Here is a 23,668-nt window from a genome sequence, read left to right as displayed (position 1 = left end):
TACCTTTTTCTATACCAAGAGTGTCTAAGTTTCTACACCAGATATTCTCTAAGATCCTACTGGGGTAAAAATAACTCAACATTTCTATTTTTTTTAACTCTTAACCTATTAAGGTTTCTATTATTGTGAATTATTTACAATGTATGTAATGTATTAATACAGTAATGTATAAATTATAACTGAGCACTCATTTATGAGGGAGGAAGAGATGTTCTATTTCTTTTTCAAGTAAGAATGTGAGATCAAAACAGCCTAGATATATATATATATATTTATATATTCTCTTTCCTGTCTACCTTTGTTTCCTACAAGAATTCAATGTCAACAGTTTTATCTTTTTTCTTTAAAAACAGACCACTTATATACCCAAAAGAAGGGTATCGGGCTTCCCTGGTGGCGCAGTGGTTGAGAGTCCGTCTGCCGATGCAGGGGACACAGGTTTGTGCCCCAGTCCGGGAAGATCCCACATGCCGCAGAGCGGCTGGGCCCGTGAGCCATGGCCGCTGAGCCTGCGCGTCCGGAGCCTGTGCTCCGCAACGGGAGAGGCCACAACAGTGAGAGGCCCACGTACCGCAAAAAAAAAAAAAAAAAAAATTAAAAGCAGGGTCTCAAAGAGATATTTATATACCCATGTTCATAGCAGCATTATTCACAATAGCTAAAATGTGGAAGCAATCCAGTGTCCATTAATGGATGAATGGATAAACAAAATGTGGTATACACTTACAATGGAATATTATTCGGCTTTAAAAAGGAAGGAAATTCTGACATATGCCACAACATGGATGAAAGTTGAAGACATTATACTGAGTAAAATAAGCCAATCACAAAAAAGATAAATACTGCCTGATTCCATTTACACAAGCTACTCAGAGTAATCAAAATGACAGAGACAGAAAGCAGGATGGTGGTTGCCAGGGCCGGGGGAGAGGAAAATTGGGAGTCACAGTTTATTGGTTATAGAGTTTCAGTGTTACAAGATGACAAGAATTATGGAGATGGATGGTGGTGATGGTTGTACAACATTATGAATGTATTTAACACCACTGAATTGTACACCTAAAATTGGTCACAATGGTAAATTTTATGAATGTATTTAATACCACTGAATTGTACACCTAAAATTGGTTACAATGGTAAATTTTATGTTATGTGTATTTATCACAATTAAAAAAATTGAGGGAAAAAAACAGACCACATATGATCAGATGAGAGCTCACTTATTCATTCCAAAAATATTTATTAACTGCTTCTCTTGTGCCAAGCTCTGATGGTACACTCAATGATTTCTAAGAAATAATCCCTGGTTTTAAAGAGGTCTGTAAGGAAGTCGGTAATGTAAAAGCCAAATATATAAACAAATCATTATAAGTTAATACTCTAAGAACAATAATAGTGATAGTCAAGAGCTAGCACTTTCTATTAGGTACCTGCTATGTGTTAAGCACCTAGTTCTAAACACTTAGGTATTTTATCTGAATAACAGTATGAGAGAGACAGATTATTACCTGTACTTTACAGATGGTAAAACTGACTCACGTAGGTTTAAAAACACACTCAAGACTACCCAGCTTAGAAGCAAGTGAACCCAGGCAGTTTGATTCCAGATCCCGTGCTCCTAATCACTCTCCTCAGAGTGGTGGAAAGGGGATCTAAGGGAAATAGGACCACGCAGCCTACATACACAGCTCTGTTTGCTACATCTCCAGAATCCAAAACTAAACTCTTTCATTTTAACTGCTTATTGAAACAAATCACATCTTAAAAAGCAACACAACAACAATGGCCTAAAAATCAGGCCATACTTGTCAGACTTGTAATTCTAACAATGCACTGAAAAATGTATGTTGCACTCTGCAATACTATAGTTCAGAAAAAACTACGTCACAATAGGCAACGAAACACTTTTGTTTAAACTGCTCCCTTGCTTAAATCACACTGAAATGGAGTTATAGAATACAATATGGAGAACAGTCTTAAACAAACCAGAAATCTGATTTTCAGAAGTTGCATATTTAAGAGTCAGTCACCATCTATTTTAAGCCAAATACCTGCTTCTGTGTGACTTCAAGGGCATTCTGGAGTAAACTATACAGATGGTAAAGTTTACCATTCAACAGGCTTCTAAAGTTTAATCTAAGTCTCTATGTACCTCCATCCACCCTGAATGACATTATAATAGAAATCAACAGTATATGAGAACCTGCTACGTCAAGCCAGCTGCTTCCAGTAAGGGTTTGTGAAAAGCGGCTCCAAAGAACAAACTTCACTGTCTCAAACATTCTGAGAACACAGTTGATCATTAAATATTTATTACCTGACTAGTAGGCAAATAAACATAGCAATTCCTATGGCTTTAATTAGATGCCACAGTGAGAAGTACAACAGAAACGAAAAGACTACAACCAAAAGGTTTGTATTTTCCCATTACCACAGACTAGACTTTAGGCAATAACTTGTTTTGTACTAAATCTTTACCAGTCTTCCTCCAGGGCTTCCTTCAAGGATCAAGTATTCTCTTAACACTGAATTGTGTCAAACATTAACCTTAACTTTAGTGTGGCCAAAACCATTTTCAAACCTGTCCAGATTGTTCTCAGAAGGCTATTGCTTCCTCATAAATTCACCCTGAAAGGCAAACAGAAGGTGAGCTCAAGTGAAAAGGGTCTCATGTAGAGACTCTGATTTGCTAACTCTAGCTTAGCATTTCTCATTAATAAAGTCAGACAAGCAAATTACATTAGGAGGAAAAGTTAGGCGAATTATTAAATTTAGTTAATTTTCCTTTTCCATGTAAATTCTTTAAGAATTAAGTTAAAATGTTGTAATCCTTTTTATCTTTTAAAAAAAGTCAGTTTAAGGCCAAATATCTTCTCCCCTTGTGAAAAATACAATGTTCAATGTGAGGATTCTACATATTTCCAAGGTTTTCTTTTTAAAAAGTCATTTGAGATAATATCTCAGAAGTAGAATGCATTATTGTTTGTCTTTAACAGAAAAAAAAAGTCAATGCTGCAGTAAACAGAACACAAACTCATGTGTTTCCCCAACTATGGTGCTTAGGAATGCACCTTCCATTTAATGCCTGCTTAATTTTATTACAGAGTAAAAAATGCCAGAAAAGAACCATTTCCATAGTATAAGTGTAAATCAGGAAACTGATCAAATAAGAATCATTTTAAAAGGCATATATCCAGTTTCAGAGAAGAAAGGACTTTTTGAAACTTTTTCAGCTTGGGCCCTATAGATCCTTGAAAATTCTTCCTCTCAGACTTCTGCAGATCACTACCGTAAAAATTTACAATAACGCCACGTTAAATACCATGTAGAAAAACAATGCCACATACTGCCTACTAGGGGAAATCTTCTCTCTGAAAAGCAAGGCTGAAAGAAAACACAATTATTGTTAAAAGTCTTTCCAGACCAACCCTAGCCAACTGATATTTCTGTGTACTTGGAATCTAATTTTCACCGAATTTCAGAGATCAAAGGAACATTAATGATAAGGAAACAGAAGTTCAAATAAATTAAGTAACTTCGCAAGAGTTTTGTGACTTGCTAAGTAACAGAGTTTAACAAAGACCCTTGTTTCCTGATGGGCAGACTGATGTTTCCGTAGTAGAACGCTGGGTCGTCATCTGGCAGGTTTGTGCAACATAAATTCTCTCTATAACCAAATTCTGAGCTTCTGGAGGAGAGTGACTACATCATTTATTTCTTTTGAAGTTCCAAAGTGATTTTCCTGGTTCTGGGACCCCTAATAAAAAAGTCAACTATATACTACCAAAGTAAAGATCGAAAGGAGTAAATAAATGTGTTTAGCACAAGATTTTAATAAAATGGCAAAATCCACTCCTCAAGATAAAAAACAAAACCCTACACCCATTTGTTTGTCTATTTCTATTTCCAGAAAAATTCAGAAGGAAGACATTTTTTCTTACTTTTTTGAATAAGTATGGCTTCTCCGACTAGCACTTTAAAAAATACACTCGATGGGGCTTCCCTGGTGGCGCAGTGGTTGAGAGTCCGCCTGCTGATGCAGGGAACACGGGTTCGTGCCCCGGTCCGGGAAGATCCCACATGCCACGGAGCGCCTGGGCCCATGAGTCATGGACGCTGAGCCTGCGCGTCCGGAGCCTGTGCTCCGGCAACGGGAGAGGCCACAACAGTGAGAGGCCCGCGTACCGCAAAAAAAAAATACACTTGATGAAAGAGTAAGTGACTCCAGGAGAAGAGTTATCCATCAGGGACCACTTGTCAACAATTATCTGAACCACAATATTCGAAAAGAGAAATGGATCTGAAGCAAAAAAGAAATACTGGGTCTAACTATAATGGCAAGAGACTATTAAAGCAATTACACACCATTCACCTAATATTCAATTAGAAAACTGACTTCATTATTGGGCTAGAAGTCATCTGATAACACAGAAGATTAGAATATAAGTGGTATCTGTAAATTTCTTGATCCAAAGGGCTGTTGCTAAGGTCACGAGTATACGAAGCCTAATTTTGTTATGCCTTTATCCCATAGTCACTATGCCACTGGGCCTGGAAGTGAACGCGCTAGCCATTTACGATGTGTCCCTCTAGACCTTCACTGTGCTCTTCTTTAACCTGCTCTGAGTTTGGCCAGCCAACCAGCATGAGCTTCATCAAAAGATTCCCTTGTCCTTGGACTTTCACATGGGTCCAGCCAGTAGGAAGCAGTGGCTAAAGATCAAAGGAAGAAAAGTGAAGTCAAGATATTTATTCTCCTTTCTCCCTGCCAGATCACATTGGTCAGTTGCTCCTCTCTACAAAAGGCCACAGCTCCTGTCAATCTATCTGTCCATTACAGCTACTCTGCTAGCTCTCTCCTTCTGCCCTGGGAACAGGTCTATAGGTAGTATTGGCTCCCTGCTGTTGCTAGCCCCTCCCCTCATACTGAACCATCCCTTGTTAACTTCTCTTACTTCTCCCCACACCTCTATAATTAGTCTCTTTAGTAAACTTTTCAATTATCCCAATTGAGTATACTATATCTATATCCTGCTAGGACCCAGAATGATACTTTGGAATACAGGTACTTCCTGCCTCACACTGCCAGTCCCAGATCATTTTCATTGGGGGCAGTGGGGGGTGGGGGTCACCTTCAGTTACTTGTGCTTATGTTGTCATATCCAAAAGGGCTTTGCCTAACCTGAGGTCACATATATTTATTCCTATATTTTCTTCTAAGAGCTTTATAGTTTTAGCTTGCACATTTTGGTCTATAATCCACTTTGAATTACATTTCAGAGTCTTGTCTTTTTGCATATGGATATCCAATTGTCCCAGCACCATTTGTGGAAAAGACTACTGTTTCTTCATTGAATTGCACTGGCATTTTTGTTGAAAATCAACTTACCATAAAAGGTTTATTTCTGGACTTTCAATCCTGTTCCACTGATCTCCATGTCTAGCCTTATACCAGTACCACATTCTCTTGATTACTGTATCTTTTTTTTTTTTTTTTTTTTTGCGGTACGCGGGCCTCTCACTGTTGTGGCCTCTCCCGTTGCGGAGCACAGGCTCCAGACGCGCAGGCTCAGCGGCCATAGCTCACGGGCCTAGCCGCTCTGTGGCATGTGGGATCCTCCCAGACCGGGGCACGAACCTGTGTCCCCTGCATCAGCAGGCGGACTCTCAACCACTGCGCCACCAGGGAAGCCCTGATTACTGTATCTTTATTGTTAGGTTTGAAACCAGGAAGTCTAAGTCCTCCAATTTTGGTCTTTTTATTCAAAATTTTGTTGACTATTCTGAGTCCTTCACATTTCCATATCAATTTTAGGATCAGCTTGTCAATTTCTGCAAAAAATATCTGTTGGGATTTTGATAGGGATTGTACCAAATCCATTTATCTGTTTATAGAGAAATGCCACCATAATATATTGATTCTTCCAATCCATGAACATGGAATGTCTCCATATATCTTACAATTTTACTCAGCAATGTTTTGTAGTTTTCAGTGTATATCTTGCACTTCTGCTAAAAAATATTCCTAAGTATTTATTCTTTTGATGCTATTGTAAATGGAATTTATTTCTTAATTTACTTTTCAGACTGTACATTGTAGTACATAGAAATACAACTGATTTTTGTATACTGATTTTGTATATTGATCTTATATTCTGCAACCTTACTGAGCACATTAGTTATAAAAGTTTTTTGGTTTGGGGGCAGGGGGTGGTAGATTCCATAGGGTTTTCTACATATACAGTTATACCATCTGTGAATAAAGACAGTTTTACTTCTTCCTATCCAATCTGGATGCCTCTTATCTCTTTTTTTCTTGCCTGACTGCAATGGCTAAAACTTCTATTACAACATTGTATAAAACTGGTGAAAGCAGACATCATTGCCCCTTATTCCTGATCTTAGGAAGAAAGCATTAACATTTTCACCAGTAAGTATGTTGTTAGTTATAGGTTTTCTGTGAATCTCCTTAGTCAGGTTGAAGGACTTTCCTTCTATTCCTTATTTGTTGAGAATTTTTATTATGAATGGTATTGGATTTTGTAAAAATGTTTTTGTATGTTTGCTGATCATGTGGGTTTTGTCCTTTATTAATAAGGTGAATTATATTAACTAATGATTTTCAGATATTAAATCAACTTTGAATTCTTGGTATAAATCCCACTAGGTCATGTGGTATAATCCATTCCATATGTTGCAGGATTCAGTTTACTAAAATTTTGTTGAGGATTGGTAAATCTATATTCAAATAAGGAGTATCAATAGTTTTCTTTTCTTGTAATGTCTTCCTCTGGCTTCCGTATAAGGATAATACTGGCTTCACAGGATGAGTTGGGAAGTATTCCTCTTCCTCTATTTTCCTGAAAGGTTGGTATTGTTTATTCTTTAAATGTTTGATATAGTTCACCAGAGACATCATTTGGGCCTGAGCTTATCCTTGCAGAAAGATTTTTTATAACTCATTCAAGTGCTTTGCCTGTTATAGATCTATTCAGATTTTCTCCATCTTCTTGAGCCTGTTTTCGTAATTATATCTTTCAAGGACTTCACCCATTTCATCCAAGTTGTCTAATTTGATGGCATAAAGTTGTCCATAGTATTTCATTATAATTCCTTTAATTTATGTAGGGTCAGTAGAGATGGCTCCTCTTTCATTCCTAATTTTGGTAATTTATATATTTGGTCTTCTTTTATTAGCCAGTCTAACTAAAGTTTTATCTATGTTAATCATTTCAAAGAAAGAATTTCTGGTTTCACTGATTTTCTCTATTGTTTCTTAGTTTCCTATTTTATTGGTTTCCACTCTAATCTTCATTTCCATCCCTCTTCTTGTTTTATGTTTAATTTGTTCTTATTTTTCCCTCTATCTAGTCTCTTAAGGTAGAAGCTGAACTTACTGATTTGTAATCTCTTTTCCAGTTTATGCATTTCTCGTTGATTTCTTAATGTTAAAGTACTCTAAGTCTTGGTCTTTGGACCTCTTGTTTCTATCTACACTCACTCTCTTAATGATTGTCTGGTCCATGGCTTTAAATGAATTCTGTATACTGACAGCTCTCAGACTAGACCTCTTCCAAATTTCAGGGTCGTATGTCCACCTGCCTCTTACCTTAGATATTAAATAAACATCTCTAATTTAACAGGCTCCAAACTGAACTCCTGCTCCAGCCCCTTACCAAACTTACTCCTCGTCAGTCTTCCACATCTCTGTTAATGGCAACTCCACCCTTACCATTGCTTAGGCCATAATCCAAGGGTCATCTTTTTTTTTTTTTTTTTTTTGCGGTACACGGGCCTCTCACTGCTGTGGCCTCTCCCGTTGTGGAGCACAGGCTCCGGACGCGCAGGCTCAGCGGCCATGGCTCACGGGCCAAGCCGCTCCGTGGCATATAGGATCCTCCCGGACTGGGGCACGAACCCATGTACCCTGCATCGGCAGGCGGACTCTCAACCACTGCACCACCAGGGAAGCCCCAAGGGTCATCTTTTAACTCTATCCCTGACTCACTCTTTCTCTTAGACCTCACACCCAAGCCATCAGGAAATCCTGTTAGCTCTACCTACAAAGAATATCCACCAAATCACTCCACTACCTCCACTGCAATTACACTACTCCACGCCGCCATACTCTCGCCTAGATTATACCTTATGACTTGTCTCTCTACTTCCACTCTTGACCACTGCCCCCTGCCACATCTATTCTCAAAAAAGCAGCCAAAGAGACGCTGTAAAAATGTAAGTTGAACCACCTCACCCCTCCTCTTAAAATCTGCAGACTCAAACTTCCTCTCTCTATCAGAATGAAGTCAACCCACTTTCAATGGCCTGCAAGATCTGGCCTCCCAGTACCTGCCTGATCTCATCTCCCACAACTGTCACTCTTGCTTACTGTGCCAGAGCCGCACTGCTACTTGAACACAGGGCATTCTCCACCTAAGAGCCTCTCCATTGGCTACCCTACTTCCTGGAATACTTTTTCTCCAACATCTGCATGGCTCATCCTTTCTCACTCTCAAGTCTTCGCTCAACTATCATCTTCTCTATTAGACTGACTCTGGCCATGTCCCTTTGAATTACACTTACCACCATTACTAGCACTCCCAATGTTCATCACCCTGACCACTTTTTCCCTATAGCATTTAACACCTTCAAATATTATATTATTCTTAATATGTTGATTATTTATTATATATCTCCTTCAATAGAATGTAAGACCTCTTAGGGCAGGAATTATTGTCTGTTTTATTCATGGTTGTATCCCAAGGGACTAGGTATACGTATGGCATATAATAGGTGTTATTAAATATTTGTTGAATGAATAAATAAATTTAAAAAGCAGAACTTATCCACTGGCCATTATCAAATTAAACGTTATTCATGCCTGAAAAGCTGAATTTATTTATTCCTCCATTCATTCAACAAATATTGAGCTCCTTCTCTTTGCCAGGCACTGCGGCAGACAATAGGGATATTCAAAACAGACATGTCCTGTTGACATGGAGCTTGCTTACCAACCTTCTGTTTCTCTTCATAGCATGTTAAAAAAATGGTATAATTCCTGTAATAATAAGTGTTATAAAGACAATACAATGCATAAGTAAATGTGTTAATGATTAGGAACAGAGAGCTAGGAGTCTTCCTTCAACTAGAATAGACAGTAAAGCCCACTATGAGGAGATACCATTCGAAGTAAAACCAGGATAAGGAGAAGCCATTCACGCAGAATCCTGCGGGGAGAAATATTCCAGAGAGACAAAAAGCATAAAGCTTCAAAGAGGAGATGGAGGGGCTTCCCTGGTGGTGCAGTGGTTGAGAGTCCGTCTGCCGATGCAGGGGACACGGGTTCATGCCCTGGTCCGGGAAGATCCCACGTGCCGCGGAGCGGCTGGGCCCGTGAGCCATGGCCGCTGAGCCTGCGCGGCCGGAGCCTGTGCTCCGCAACGGGATAGGCCACAACACTGAGAGGGCCGCGTACCGCAAAAAAAAAAAAAAAAAAAAGAGGAGATGGAGTTTGGTGAATTCAAGAAAAAAAAAGCCAATATGACCTGAAGGTGGTAGAAGAGGGATAGATAAGGTGGGAGGGCATCCTGCCTCCACTGCAGAGGCCCTAAACCCACCCTAACATTTTTAGCAATTTAGACGCATCCTAGAATGTTATTTTTATATCACCTTCTCTCTCCTGTGCTCCCTCTCCTACTTTTTTCCCTCTAGGGAAAATGCCAATGGCACTGAGTGCCAGTGTCACTGAGTCGAAATTTGAGAAGCTTATTCCTTAGCAGACTTGGTACTTCTGTGCAAATCAGAAAAAGTTGTGCTTTCCTCACAACACTTTCTGTCATCTATTAGAAAAATATGTAATAAATAAGCGTATCTGCAATTCACTCATAGTTGTGCATGTGCAGTGCAACATGCACAGCAGCATGTAGGGCCCTGGCTGCAGAGACAGAGGAGGGTAGCCCTTTGCAAATCCAACTGGTTCCATTTTTCCTCTAATTCAAATACTGAATGCTGTGGATGTTAAATATACATGTAGCTTTTCATACACTGCAATTATTACTATTCAGCATTAACTATAGTTGGCTACAGATTCTGTTAGCTTTATCCTCATGCGAAAAGGAATGAGTCTGAGTATTTCTGAGATGCAGATTCAAGGTGCTGTAAGCATGAACGTACTTCCGTAAAAATGGCAAAAGCCTTGACTATATCAGCAAGTGTCAGAAGTACTGATCATCAGACAGTCTAACAGAAGACCTACATATTAGGGTAATCTTCCCTATCTTTAGGAAAAGTTTTTGCCTACATTATTTCATGTGATTCCTGGGTTATTTTAATTTAGTAGTTTACTGTTTTGGAGTTTTTTTTTTTTAAATAAGATAAAGGATATTTTGATGGAGTAACAGATTCTTAAAAACCATTTTCAAGTTTAATCCCAAAGGAGGCCATTCTTTTTCATCACCTAGGCTTCCGTTTCCTAATTTATGAAAAGGAAAAGTGTGTGTCTTCATGAGAAACAATCTGTGATACTGTGTTCTTTCTAGATGAATGGTATGCGTATGTCACATTGATATAATTAAAATTAATGAGCAACTAATAATATCCATAAAGGATATCGCTCCCGAGAGAATGCGTCCAGTGATAAAGGAGTGCCACCTAATGTTCAGTGTGGACTTCAACATATCCAGGCCACACAGCCATGTGACAAACACCACCCCTCAATTGGAGCCCTGAAATTATATATTAAATCATGGTAATTTTGCAGAGGCCCTAATTGAGTATCAAAATAAGAATTATGACTTCTTGAAGAAAATTTGTATCACTCATATGCTCTAGAAATTGATTTTTCAAAAGGAAGTAAACAGTCTTTACTTTTCTCTATAGCTACAAAAAAAAAAAAAAAAAGAACAAGAAGAAATTTACTCCTAAAATATTTTTAAAAATTTAAACACCTTGGTCTCAACTGCAGTAGACTAGAAAGAGCCCAGACTTCCAGGTTCAAATCAGGGCCCTCCCACTCAACAGCAGTATAACCTTGGGTCTTTCAAACCTGAGACTGTTTCCTTACATGAAAAGAACTTAATTTACAGTAGGCATAAAATAAATGATAGATATTAGTTATTAAAAAAGTAGGTCTCCCATTATGATTTATAAGCTAATAAGTTAACTTAGTTTTTAATAGATCCCCTTCCAGTCATCAGGGCTTTAAGAAATGTTTTATTGAAAAGACAACATATGCCAGGTCAACAATTTCATCCCTCTCTAATCCCTTGCATAAAAAAAGGACCTAATCTCAGTTCTTTTCTGATCCTTCCCCCAACCGGTCCCAAGTAAGTTTAAAGCACATTTTTTAGCCACTGAAGAAATTATCAGGTTCAAACAGCAACTCTGATGAAAGAAGAATAACATGCACTGAATTCTCTTCACTTGCTTTCTAACATCTAACACATTACATAGCAGGGTTTTAAACAATTTAAAACAATAATTTTTAAAATCCAGTTAAACTATTTCAAGAATATCTTCCCCATGACATTAAAAAAAAAGGAAGGGAGTAATCCGATGTATGTGTGTGTGTGTGTGTGTGTGTGTGTGTGTGTGTGTGTGTGTGTAAAAGAATCTTTTATTTTTAACCCTTGGATTAATATCATCAAATTTTATTAATTTACCTTTGCAATTCTCAAAAATTAAGTCTCTTTTGAGCCTAATCTTCCCTTTAATGTTACAGATTTATTGTTTGTATAAGTGACAATTTAGCTGTAACAGATAAGAACAGTTTCCTGACAGCTCAGTGTATTAATTAGGAAGGTCTTTTAAGCACAGTGTTACTGAGGGCCTCCATGGGCCAGGCCTGGGAATGCAAAGGAGAATATTGGGTTGGCCAAAAAGTTTGTCCAGGTTTTTCCATAACATCTTACAAATATCCCGAATGAACTATTTGGCCAACCCAATAAATAAATCCTGCTCTCCAGGAGCTCACTCTCCTCGGCACATTACTCAGTCCTCACTCTGAGAGCCAGAAGGCAGATTACAGAGATAAATTCCCAATGCATGTCTTTGAAAGCAGATGGAGCCCCTTCTCCACCAGCACTGCATTCCCAGGAGACTAAGCCTTCGGGAAGGGGCAGAGGGGATCATGGAGACTGTAGGAAGAATAGGCAGGGCCAGAGACATCGCTACTTCCATCTCTCTCCTGGCCTTGGAGGTTTCTCTCTTTTCTCTCCTGGATTTTAGATGTCTGTCCCTCTCCCTCTCTCTTGGTCCTGGACTTCTTTCTCTCCCTCTCTACCTCTAAACTTTGGACAGCTTTCTTTCCTAGGGAGATAAAAGGATATTTAAGAAAATAGAGAATGCAAAGGAAAATAAGGCAAACAGTGTAAAAAAGGATCATAAAACAGAACTGAAGTTGGTACTTACTGATATGGTATTGACTAAATAAAGTTTTTTAATTCCTTCCCTTATTTAAGAAATTAGAACTACAGCAGTATGGAGTCAGTCACATCTACATACAGCGATGCACACTGCATCTAGACATGAGCACAGTGTGGCAGCAAGAACATCTCACTGAGGGAGAAGACATGTGGGCCTCTGAGTACTTCCCAACCTAGCTTCCTCATCTATAAAGTTTGGGGATAAGACTAGATTGGTGGCTCACAAACATCTTCCTCTTTTTTTTTTTTTTTTTTTGCGGTACACAGGCCTCTCACTGTTGTGGCCTCTCCCGTTGCGGAGCACAGGCTCCGGACGATGCGCAGGCTCGGCGTCCATAGCTCACGGGCCCAGCAGCATGTGGGATCTTCCCGGACCGGGGCACGAACCCGTGTCCCCTGCATCGGCAGGCGGACCCTCAACCACTGCGCCACCAGGGAAGCCCCACATTTTCCTTTTTTTTTTTTTCACCAGAACCTACAATAAGAACTACAATTTCCACTAGAACCAAAACACACACATACACCCTCCACAATGGAAAAAAAAGTTCCATGAAACAATTCTTATCCTAGAATGTGCAATGTACTAATATTTTACACTGTTTTTAAAAGTTAGTTGCTATTCACAATTTAGAGTTCATAATCCACCAATGGGTCCCAACATCAGTTTCAGAAACACTGGTCTTACAAAAATCCAAAGTCTCCTTCAGCTCGAAGAGTTTATGATTTCATACCACATAGGGCTTATATGATCTGGCCTCAAGCTACCTCTCAAGCACATTTCTGCCACTCTCTCCCTCACTCTTCTCTGCTCCAATCTTACTGGCCTTCTTGCTGGTCCCTGGACAGAGCAAGCAGGCTCCCACCTCAGAATCTTTGCCCTTGCTATTCCCTCTGCCTGGACTACTCCACTGCTAGGGTTATTAAGGCTCTCTACAGTATCACTTCATTCAGCTTTCTGCTCATATGTCAGCAATCTAGAGAGGTTTCCCTGACCATCCAATAAATACCACCTCCTTCTACTTTCTTCAATCTCTTCTCCCATAATCTAACTTTTCCATAGCACTTATCAATAATTAACACTATATTACATGTTTGTTTATTGTGTGACTTCCCACCCCCAGAAATTTTAGCTCCATAAGCGTAGGACTTTGTCAGTCATTGCTGTATATCCTGGATGCCTAGAACAGTGCCTGGTATATAATAGGAACTTAAAAATAATTGTTGAATGAATGAATGAATCTAGAGTTCCCTCTCAGAATACAACAGCCTACTGTTTGAGACTTAGAATTTTAGATTTTCTCTGGTGGTAAACAGCCCTTGATCAAAAACAGTTCTCCACTCCTGGTCTTTACCAAAGGGACTAGCAGGGAAATTCAGTGGAAAGTTAACTTCCCTTCTTTTCAACTACCTTTTCAGAGCATTATTATTCTTCTTTGAATGTCCGTGCTTCTCTGCTCTCTACTGATTTTGACATACAATTCCTATCTCTAAAGGACATTATGAATTAGTTCAGAATCTTAAATGCCTTAATAAATGGAAAATATTATGTAAATATCAGGCACTATCATTATTAAACCTGCAGCTGTGCAATGCTTCTGTCAGGTGCTAAAATGAAAAAAGAAAGTGAAGAAGGGGAGGGGAACCAGAGTAACTGGAGGTGCTACTTTAGGTTGAGTGGGCTAGGAAGGCCTCTCCCACGAGGTAAGCATCGGAAAAAGTGAAGAAGCATTTCAGGCAAATGGAATAGTAACTGTGGCTGAAGTCCATGTAATTCTGGGGGAAAAAAAGATGTAAACTTTTAAAGATGTATATCTCAAAAGGTTAAACCAAAAAGAATCTGGTTTAAAATCATATTAATATGCACACCTCAAGTACTTCCCAACAGTCACTAGATGTGTGTGTCTTGTGCCCACCTACAACTCACCCAAAGGGGACATCTGGGTCAATAGGCAAAAATGTTCAAAAGAAAGAGAAAAAACAAAACAAAACATTTGTTAAGTAGGCTGAAGCTTGAACAATGAACCACAGTGACACTTTCCTACTGTTTCCAAATGCCTTCTAGTAAATTTAAGGAATCGATGTTGACATTAGCATGCTAAGTTTAATTTGGGATTTATATATATTCAAAGTTGAAGAAAATGTGAAACTCAGTGAATGAAAAATAACACAGAAAAAGGTGTAAAGTTAACTAATCTTGTTTTTAATTAACACTCCTACATAGTGATTAGTCTCTCCTCTCTGTTCCTACATTCAGCAGGTCTCTATCTTAACACCTGTCAATAACAACAGTAGTAGCAACAGCTAACATTTATTGGATGCTTACAATGTATAAAGCATTAAGCTAAGCACTTTATCTCTTTTAATCATAACAATATTCCTATGAGGGAGTTAGTATTACTATCATGTTCATTTTACAAATGAGGAAATTGAATTTCTCTAAGTTAGTACAATGTTACAATATATCATGTTTATCTCTTCCCTGCCTTCCCTCTTCCCCCAAGATTGTGAGCTCCTTAAAAGAAAGATCTAGTCTTATTCATCTTTGTATCTCAGATTTATGGCATGTAGCAGGAACCCAACGGTAGGGCAGAAGGATAAGTACAAGAGGCTCTGCCCCACTTCTTAGTATTTCAATTTTGCTTCTAAAAATGCTCTAGTGATGCATGCCTCAACCTATGTGTGTACTGAGAGTCAAGATAAATTCTCAAGGCCATTACTAGATTTTAAATGGAAATTCTGGGGGAAAGTGAGCATATTATTATAGGATCCATTCTCCCTTTGGAGATAAAATTTTTAATTATTTAATTATGAAAAATACTCAAATACCTAAGATATACAAATATTCGCCTTTCAGAGATTTGGGCAGATATAGTAAAATTCAAAAAACTACTTAAAGAGCAAGATGGTTTAACATAAATGATAGACCTGTACCTGCCACTAGATGGAGGGATTTTCCATTTTTCCAAAGCCCTATTTCTGAGCCTCTGTAGCAAGAAACAGACTAGGCCTAAAAAGGGCTCCTTTATATTTTCACAATCAAATTATTGAATAGTAAAATTTCAAGACTACCAGTAATAAAAGCAAATAAAACTTAGCTCCCAGCTAATCCACTTAAGCTTGGCAGAAATTCATGGATCTCAAGATCTAATACTTACTAAACACATATCAGACATGCTTAGCTGTCTCCTCCCAAAAGGACATGAGAGTTATTGAAACTGGTCGCGAGAACTATTCCTGCCATCTCCCATCCCCTCCCTTTTCCCTGACCTTTTACTGCTTCCTTAGGAAAATGAATCTCTAATAGAAATTGAGGAAGATGGTATTTAATATACTGATATAAAAGTAAATTTTTAAATATCCACAAAATTGGACAGTAACACCACTAACCTCAAATATTCTGAAACTTGTTTTAGATTTTAATCACCTTCCATTCTCTCCAACCATCTTCTCATTAGGTAGTAGTTTGGTTAATATGAAAATAATAAATTTCATATGTATAGTACATTACAGTTTATAAATTATTTTCACATACATTACCTCATTTGCTCGTCACAAAATATGAACAGAAATTATCATTCTGATTTTATGGATGAGAAAACAAGCCCAGAAAGATTACATGTCACACAGCAAATAAGTGCTGAAACCAATACTACAATAAGGATTGAAAATTTTCGATTTCTAGCTCTAGACCAGTTCCTTTGTACTACAATCAGCTGCTTCAAAACAGACAAGAGAGGACTGGATAATCTGTCTTTGAATAATAGTTTAGAAAAGGTTACTCCTATCTTCATCAGTATATACAGTCAATAAATTTTGAATTGTAACAGTTTATGAAAGATGTGAAATAATTAGAGAAATATTTTACATAAGTATTAACAGCATTTTTCATCTATAGAAAATTAGTGATTTATAATCTTTCTCTCTCAATATACTGGGTAAAGAAAGTGAAAGAGTTCGAATCCAGTTACATGTAGGTATTAAATGTATAGAAATATCAGGTTAGAGATTAGGAGACACAGGCACCATGGCACACTGCTAGTAGTGTACAAACGGGTAAAACATTCTGGAGGTAATTTGGCAGTGCATATCAAAAAGATTTTAAAATGCACATGGCCTCTCACCCAGTTATTCTATTTCTAATTTATTCTAAGAAAATAATTATGATGTGAGTAAAAATGTGTCTGCAAAAAATACGTTTATTATGGTGTTAAAAGACCAAATTAATAAATAGATTGGTTAAACCAGATTAAATGAAGGAATATAACGTAGTTCTTAACACTGATCTGGAAAAATGTATAAGACATATTAAGTGAAAAAAAATTTGTAAACAATGTATGCAATAGGATCACATTTTAAAAGAGATATATACATCTGTGTGTGTGTATATATATATATATATACACACACACGTGCGTGTGTGACTGAGATAATATTCTAAAATATTAATACTGATTGTATATAGTCAGTGATATTACAGATGCATTCAATTATATTTTTGCACTTAGCTATTTTCAAATCTCTAAAAATGACTACATCTCTACAACAGAGTAAGTTAAATATTATATATATAAATGAAGTATATATTTTATATGTTTTGATATATTATGTATTACCTGTATTTTATATATTACATAAATATATAAAATGCATATAGCATATATATGTTTAACTTGTACCAGAACTATAGAAAACAAAGAATGAAATTTAAATTTACATATGTCAGAAAACCCTGGAGGCATTATGCATGTCTACAGAAATACATTTTAAAGAATAAAGCAACATGAAGAATGAATAGCACATAGGATGAGTCAGGAGAGATAACAATAACAACTTAATTAGACAAAGTGCCTGGCATCAGAAAATAAACTTGAATTGGGCAGTACATTTTAATAGCAACAATTTCTCACATCTACTTAATAGAAAGTCTTAAAATACCAACTTTTGGAAGTGAAGTAGCTTAGACAGTTTTTGCAGGAAAATGAATATAAGGTTCATAGGAAATGTTGGAGATACTTCTGGAGAACAAGGGACTTCAATCTTATGCTATAGACCTATTAAGAAAGGTATCAGGTGAAATCACAGCAGAACACATAATATCCCTAAGAACCATGTAGAAACTATGATGCATACCCACCTGGAATGGGGGGCTCTGCCTGACGCATCTTACAGAAGATATTATGGAAACAAAAGGTCCAGTAAAGGGCAATTAAATTATGAAAAAGCAATTATAAGGGGAGAAATTAGTCTCTAATCTTCAAATATAAGAGCAGGACAAAAAAAAACTTTCTTTCCAAAGTTTACAAGATCATAAATGTTACAGATGAAAATAGGCACTGAACGACCAAACTAATATGGCTAACATTTAAATAAGTCCAGATCCAAGGAAAATAAAATATTTTGATGGAATAGGAAAAATGTATGAGATACATTATCCTATTGCATTTAGAATGAAACCCCAAATCCTTCCCTTCCTGCCTTTTGTGACAACATGGATGCAACTTGAGGGCATTATACTAAGTGAAATAAATCAGACAGAGAAAGACAAATACTGTATGATATCACTAATATGTGGAATCTAAAAGCCAGACTTATAGAAACAGAGAGTAGAATGGTGAGTACCAGGAGCTGGGGGAAGGGGGAAATGGGGAGGTATTGGTCAAAGGATACAAACATCCAGTTAGAAGATGAATAAGTTCTGGGGATCTAATGTATATAGCACGGTCATTATAGTTAACAATGCTGTATTACATACTTGAAGTTGCTAAAAGAATAGATTTTTTTCCTCCAAAAGGATATTAGCATGTTTAATAGCATTCTCTTATTACATTTCATTATTCACGGCCAGTCCTTGAATCAGGGGCTGGTCGATGTACAATGTAAACAGAAGGATACAATAGTGGCAACATTTTTTAATTCAATTTTTTGTTCTACAGGTAATACCGGAATTCACTTCACTTGATAAAAAAATAAAACCACTGCAGTTCAGACTCAAATTCCCTTTGATCAGCTCCCCAAATCCAAAACTCTCCCTTAAACACAGAGGTGACCACTGTTACCAGCTTGTCTATATATTTGCCTAATATTTCCATAGAGAATACATAGCACTATCACATGGGTTTGTATTTTGCTGGGTTTTTTTTTTTTTACATACATTGGAAACTACAAATATTCTGCAACCAATTCTGCAACTAAATTCACTAAAAAAAATTCTTATCTAAGTTGGTACATATAGATCTATAACAATCTCCTTAAATGCTACATAATATTCCCAGCATGGACACACCATGGTTTACTTAGCCATCCCCCTATTGATAGACATTTAGGTAGTCTCCCATTACAAACAGCCCCTGTCAAAGGCTGGAGACTTCAACCTGGTCCGCCTGGTCCTATGTTCCTACCCCTTGCAAACAAGATTTATCATTCACACTGTGTTAAGTACACAAAATAGCAAAAGTGTCCTTAGGAACATTTTATAACAAATTTATAGTAAATTTTTTTGTCAAAATCCTAGTTCCCACTAAGATGATTTCTTTTTTTTTTTCTGTTTGTTTTTGGCTTTTTTAAAATATACAATTGACATATATAACATTATATTACTTTCAGTTGCACAACATAATGATTTAGTATTAGTATATATTGCAAAATGATCACCACAATAAGTCTAAATAACACCCATCGCCATACATGGTTACAAAATTTCTTCTTATGAGAACTGTTAAGGTCTACTCACGTAGTGACTTTCAAATATGCAATAGAGCATTATTAACTATTGTCACCATGCTGTCCATTATATTCCCATGACATTTATTTTATAACCAGAAGTTTATACCTTTTGACCACCTTCATCCCTTTCACTGACCCCTCCACCACTCTGCCTCTGGCAACCACCAATCTGTTCGAAGAGAGTAGATCTGAAATGTTCGCATCACAAAAAAGAAACGGTGGGCTTCCCTGGTGGCGCAGTGGTTGAGAGTCCGCCTGCCGATGCAGGGGATACGCGTTCGTGCCCTGGTCCGGGAAGATCCCACATGCCGCGGAGCGGCTGGGCCCGTGAGCCATGGCCACTGAGCCTGCACGTCCGGAGCCTGTGCTCCGCAACGGGAGAAGCCACAACAGTGAGAGGCCCGCGTACCCCCCCCCCAAAAAAAAGAAGAAACGGTAATTATCTAACAGATGGAGGCAATCATTTTGTAATAGATAAGTGCATCAAATTAACACATTGTACATCTTAAACTTACACAGTGTTATGTCAATTATACCTCAATAAATCTAGGGGAAAAAAAGAAAAGATGGGGGACAAAAAGGCAGAAAAAAGACAGGAAAAAAGATAAAGAGTTACAAAAGACAGGAAAAAAGATAAAGAGGAAAATTAAGCATTATATTAACCAGTTGCTATGGAGTTTTGCAAATACAACTGCTAAAGAAGAATATAACAAGCTCTAGACTGCATTCGTAATAAAATATATAGGGGAAAATGTTTTAAGTTTCAGGTTTTTATTTTAGGCTCTATACTTTCTGATTCAGTTGTAGTAAATAAAATCCTGCCTAGCTTTCAAACTTCAGTTCCTTCAAGTTAGCAGTTCAAGTAACATAAGGAATTCTGGTTGGCAAAGAAGCACGTGGCAAGACAGCCTATTTAGAAAAAACTTTATAAAGTTGAAAACTGAAAAACAATTCATGGAATGAAATCCTGTTCTTTATTCAGCAATCATGAAACTCTCTTTGAAGGCTGTTTTAAAACAACACCAACTTTGAGACATTTATTTAGTCTAATTCTTGTGGAACATAGTTGATCATCTTTAAAGGCCTTATACTAGCAGTTCATCTTGGGTAACAGTATTCAAATCAATGCTCTATTTTAGAAGATATATAACATTCGTATCTCTTTATTAATCAGAAGAGTCTTTGGAATTTTCTCTATTCTCTGTATGCACAAAAGTAAATAAATTGATGACTCTATTATATTCTTTATCTTAAACAGCATGCATGTGAGACAACCTTAACTACGGTTGCCTATCTCTGCTTCACAAGATACAGGTGATGCTAGAATGTGAAGCCAGAACCCAATTCTGGTGCTAGAAGCTAGAACTGTAACAAACCAGATGCAGATAATTTAATTGCAATGACCAGCAGAGCAAACAAACTCCATCCTCAGCTGCTTATGGAGACCATCAGCTTTGATAGAGTACAGATGCCCATGGCCAGACTGAACACGGAGAAAGGACATCCATTTCTCTCTTTTTCTAAAGGCCTACTCTTTCTCATAAAGGACTGACAGCAACTGACATAAGAGAAAGATTTGGATGCAGAAAGAAATTTGAAAATTCAACTCTAGTCAATTTTAGGCTTTCATTAAATTCAGAGTCTATCCTGCCACACAATAAGATTGTCACTAGGTCAAAGGAGGAAGAAGAAATCTGCATGCCTTGAGATCTCAACTATTTTGCCATTTAAAGTGTGTCTTGCTCAAAGTACATTTTACCTTGAACTTTGTGGATCACGAGTCACAGTAAGAAATATATTCTGCGTCATAACCCAGTACACATAACATACATACAATTAAAAACAAAAGTTTCATGAAAGCGACCCTTACTATAGGCAATATGGTAATGTCTATTTCATGTGTCTTCTTTTTTAATGCTGGCTACATACCACAAACTAATTTCATGACCGAATAATGAGTCACAACTATAGTTTCAAAAACACTGCTGTAGTACATACACGTGGTCTGCCCTTTACCTACCTCTCTACCGGAATCTCACACTCTACCATACTCACCCCACTGCTGTCACCCACACACCACCTCATAACCTATCAATAATAGCGATTTTTTTTTCACATTAAACCATAAGATCAGTGCCTGCAATACTCGAAGCTCTTTTGATCTTTTTGCTAGTGCTGCCTAGAACCCTTCCCTCAGATCATCGCACTTTATCACTCAGACTTCAAGACAAAAGTCTCTTCCTCAGAAGAGCCTTCATTGACCACGCAATTTCTCAAAGAGCCACCACACACAACTCGAGCCAGGACAGAGGGTGCGAGGAGGAGTTCACCGCTCTTAGGGTTGTTGGGGGGTCTGAATGACAGGCACCAAAAAACAGTATTTCACAAATATCTGAGTGCCTAACATGATATAAGCAACAGCAGTGAACAAAAGAAAGACCCATTCCTCTAACAGTTCACAGTTTAGCAAGTGTGACAAATCTATGAGCAAATAATTTCGACTGAATATGGTAAGTACAAGTTTGAGGGGCCTCTGCGGTAACCAGGTAGAGATGTCCAGGAAGCAACTAGGCCTTAACAGGTCTGAGATGAAACTGAAATTTAAGAATGAATGCTTATGCATTAGTAGAACTCATGCGTGTGCATGAAATCAACCAAGGAAAATGTAGAGACTGAGAAGTGAAATTATTAAGGAGTGAGTCCCAGAAAATGACATTTTAAAAACAGGCAAAGCCAGTGGAAAAAAAGAGAGAATGAATAATCATGAGCTTCAGTTGTCAGAGAGGCTAAATAAAATAAATTTTGAGAAGAAATTACTGGATTTGGCATTTAAAAGGCCATTCGAAATTTAAGCAAGAACGACTTCATGAAGCCATTAGAGAGGAATTCAGACAACAGAGTGTTGAGGACGTAAGTGACCGAGCAGAATTTGATACAAATGGAAGCACTATGCTTTCCAGCAGTTTACTGATAGATTGATGGGAGGACTGGATAAACACAGGAAGGGCAAGGGCTTTTGTTTTATTTCATTTTCTTAAGATGTATGACTTGAACACTGAGAAGGAAATGGAGAGGAAGAGGCTGAAAGCACAGGAAAGAAGAACTATACAAGACTTACAAGACAAAAGTCTTGTAAGGAATGGAAGGGAATAAGATTTAGGGCAAAGATGGAACCATCATCCTTCAACACCTGTTTCTATCAACTAGAAACACAAGACCGAATGATGGGTAAAAAATATAGATCAATATATAGGTTGGGGCATGAGGTTAAAGAAAGTGACTGTTAGACTCTGTCATCTGCTTAGAATGGAGGGGAAGGGACAGGGTTTGTAAAGTGAAGGTGTGGAAAGGGCTCGGAAGGAAAAGGGCAGCAGAAGATTGGAGTAATAAAATGGATTGCTGAGTAGTACTGGAGAAGGGGTGGTGGGTGGGTCTCTGTTAAGTTCATAGCTATACTCATCTGACAATAGTCTTCTCTCTATCTTCCAGTTCCTTACCTGTAAGTGTTTAAAATATTTGGTAATTAAGTGAATTAACTAGAACCCTGGTGTTTTCAAACACGTGACTGAATTATCTACAGGTTTTTTCAAAATGCAAATACGGAGCCCCATTCCTATTTATTCAGAATTTCTGGGGGTGAGGCTCTAGCAAGTGAATTTTCCAGAAGTGATCTTGAGGGGCATTCCTGTTAAAAAGCACAGACCTAGAAGGTAATCAACTGGCTAGAAGAGAGCTAATGCAAAATACAGCTATTACTGTATGGCCCTTAGACAGGGTGTGGGACAGTACTCGGCCACTCAAGAAAGCAAAGATTTCAGGAACTAGGGAGGTTCGGATCAGTAATGAGAAAGTTATACACACACCACAACATACTATTAAATGAAACGCGTTAAGGTGAAGCTGGGAGCTTGAAAAACAAAAATGCAATGATGAAAAATGAAAACATTTTAAATGTTCGAAATAATCTCTCACCTCAGACTAACAGACTCAGTGTCTTACCCCTAAACTTCCTGTCACATTACTCTCGAGGCTTAGCAGTACCAAAGTGGAATTCAGAGTGCTACAAGAAATAGGGAAAGAGGAAATTGCAGGGACTGCTCCTGGAAAGGGAGAAAGAGATAACGGCGTGAAGGCAGATGGGACGCGGACGCCTCTCAGTGCCCAGACAACCAAGGACCTGGGACGCGGAGTAAAGAAGACCCCGGAGCCGTTCTGGCCTCGCCTGGCACTCACCATCACCTCAGGATCTCAGCACAAGGAAACAGGTATGGTTGCGACAGGAAGTATACAATACCAACACCAACGCCGGCTTACTCTGGCAACAGAGCTCCACCCACTGCCGTACTTTGCGTGGGCCGCCCTGCCCGCCCCTTCGTCCCTATTGGCTAAAAGTAAACTCAACTCCGCCCACCCAACCGACAGGCCCGCCCTTTCACTCCGTCGCCTGGGGCGACGGAACACCGCCTACCTCGTGCCAGCATCATCACTTCCGTTTGGCCGACAGATAACTCGGAAGTTCAAAC

General features: G+C 38.1%; 1 protein-coding gene across 1 annotated transcript in view; it reads right to left on the bottom strand.

Moving 5' to 3' along the window:
* NME7 (NME/NM23 family member 7) overlaps positions 1-23,500 on the bottom strand; it is a 268,015-nt gene extending 244,515 nt beyond the window's left edge. The window contains exon 1 of the mRNA XM_004269733.4: positions 23,379-23,500. Within this exon, the coding sequence (XP_004269781.2) occupies positions 23,379-23,381 (3 nt within the window). The 5' untranslated portion in view covers positions 23,382-23,500. The remainder of the gene's footprint in view (positions 1-23,378) is intronic.
* Positions 23,501-23,668: the final 168 nt, after the last annotated feature.

Source organism: Orcinus orca, chromosome 1 (assembly GCF_937001465.1).
Source record: "Orcinus orca chromosome 1, mOrcOrc1.1, whole genome shotgun sequence".
Lineage (NCBI taxonomy): Eukaryota > Metazoa > Chordata > Mammalia > Artiodactyla > Delphinidae > Orcinus > Orcinus orca.
Note: the sequence above shows the minus strand (reverse complement) of the source record. Positions and strands in the feature narration are given on the sequence as shown.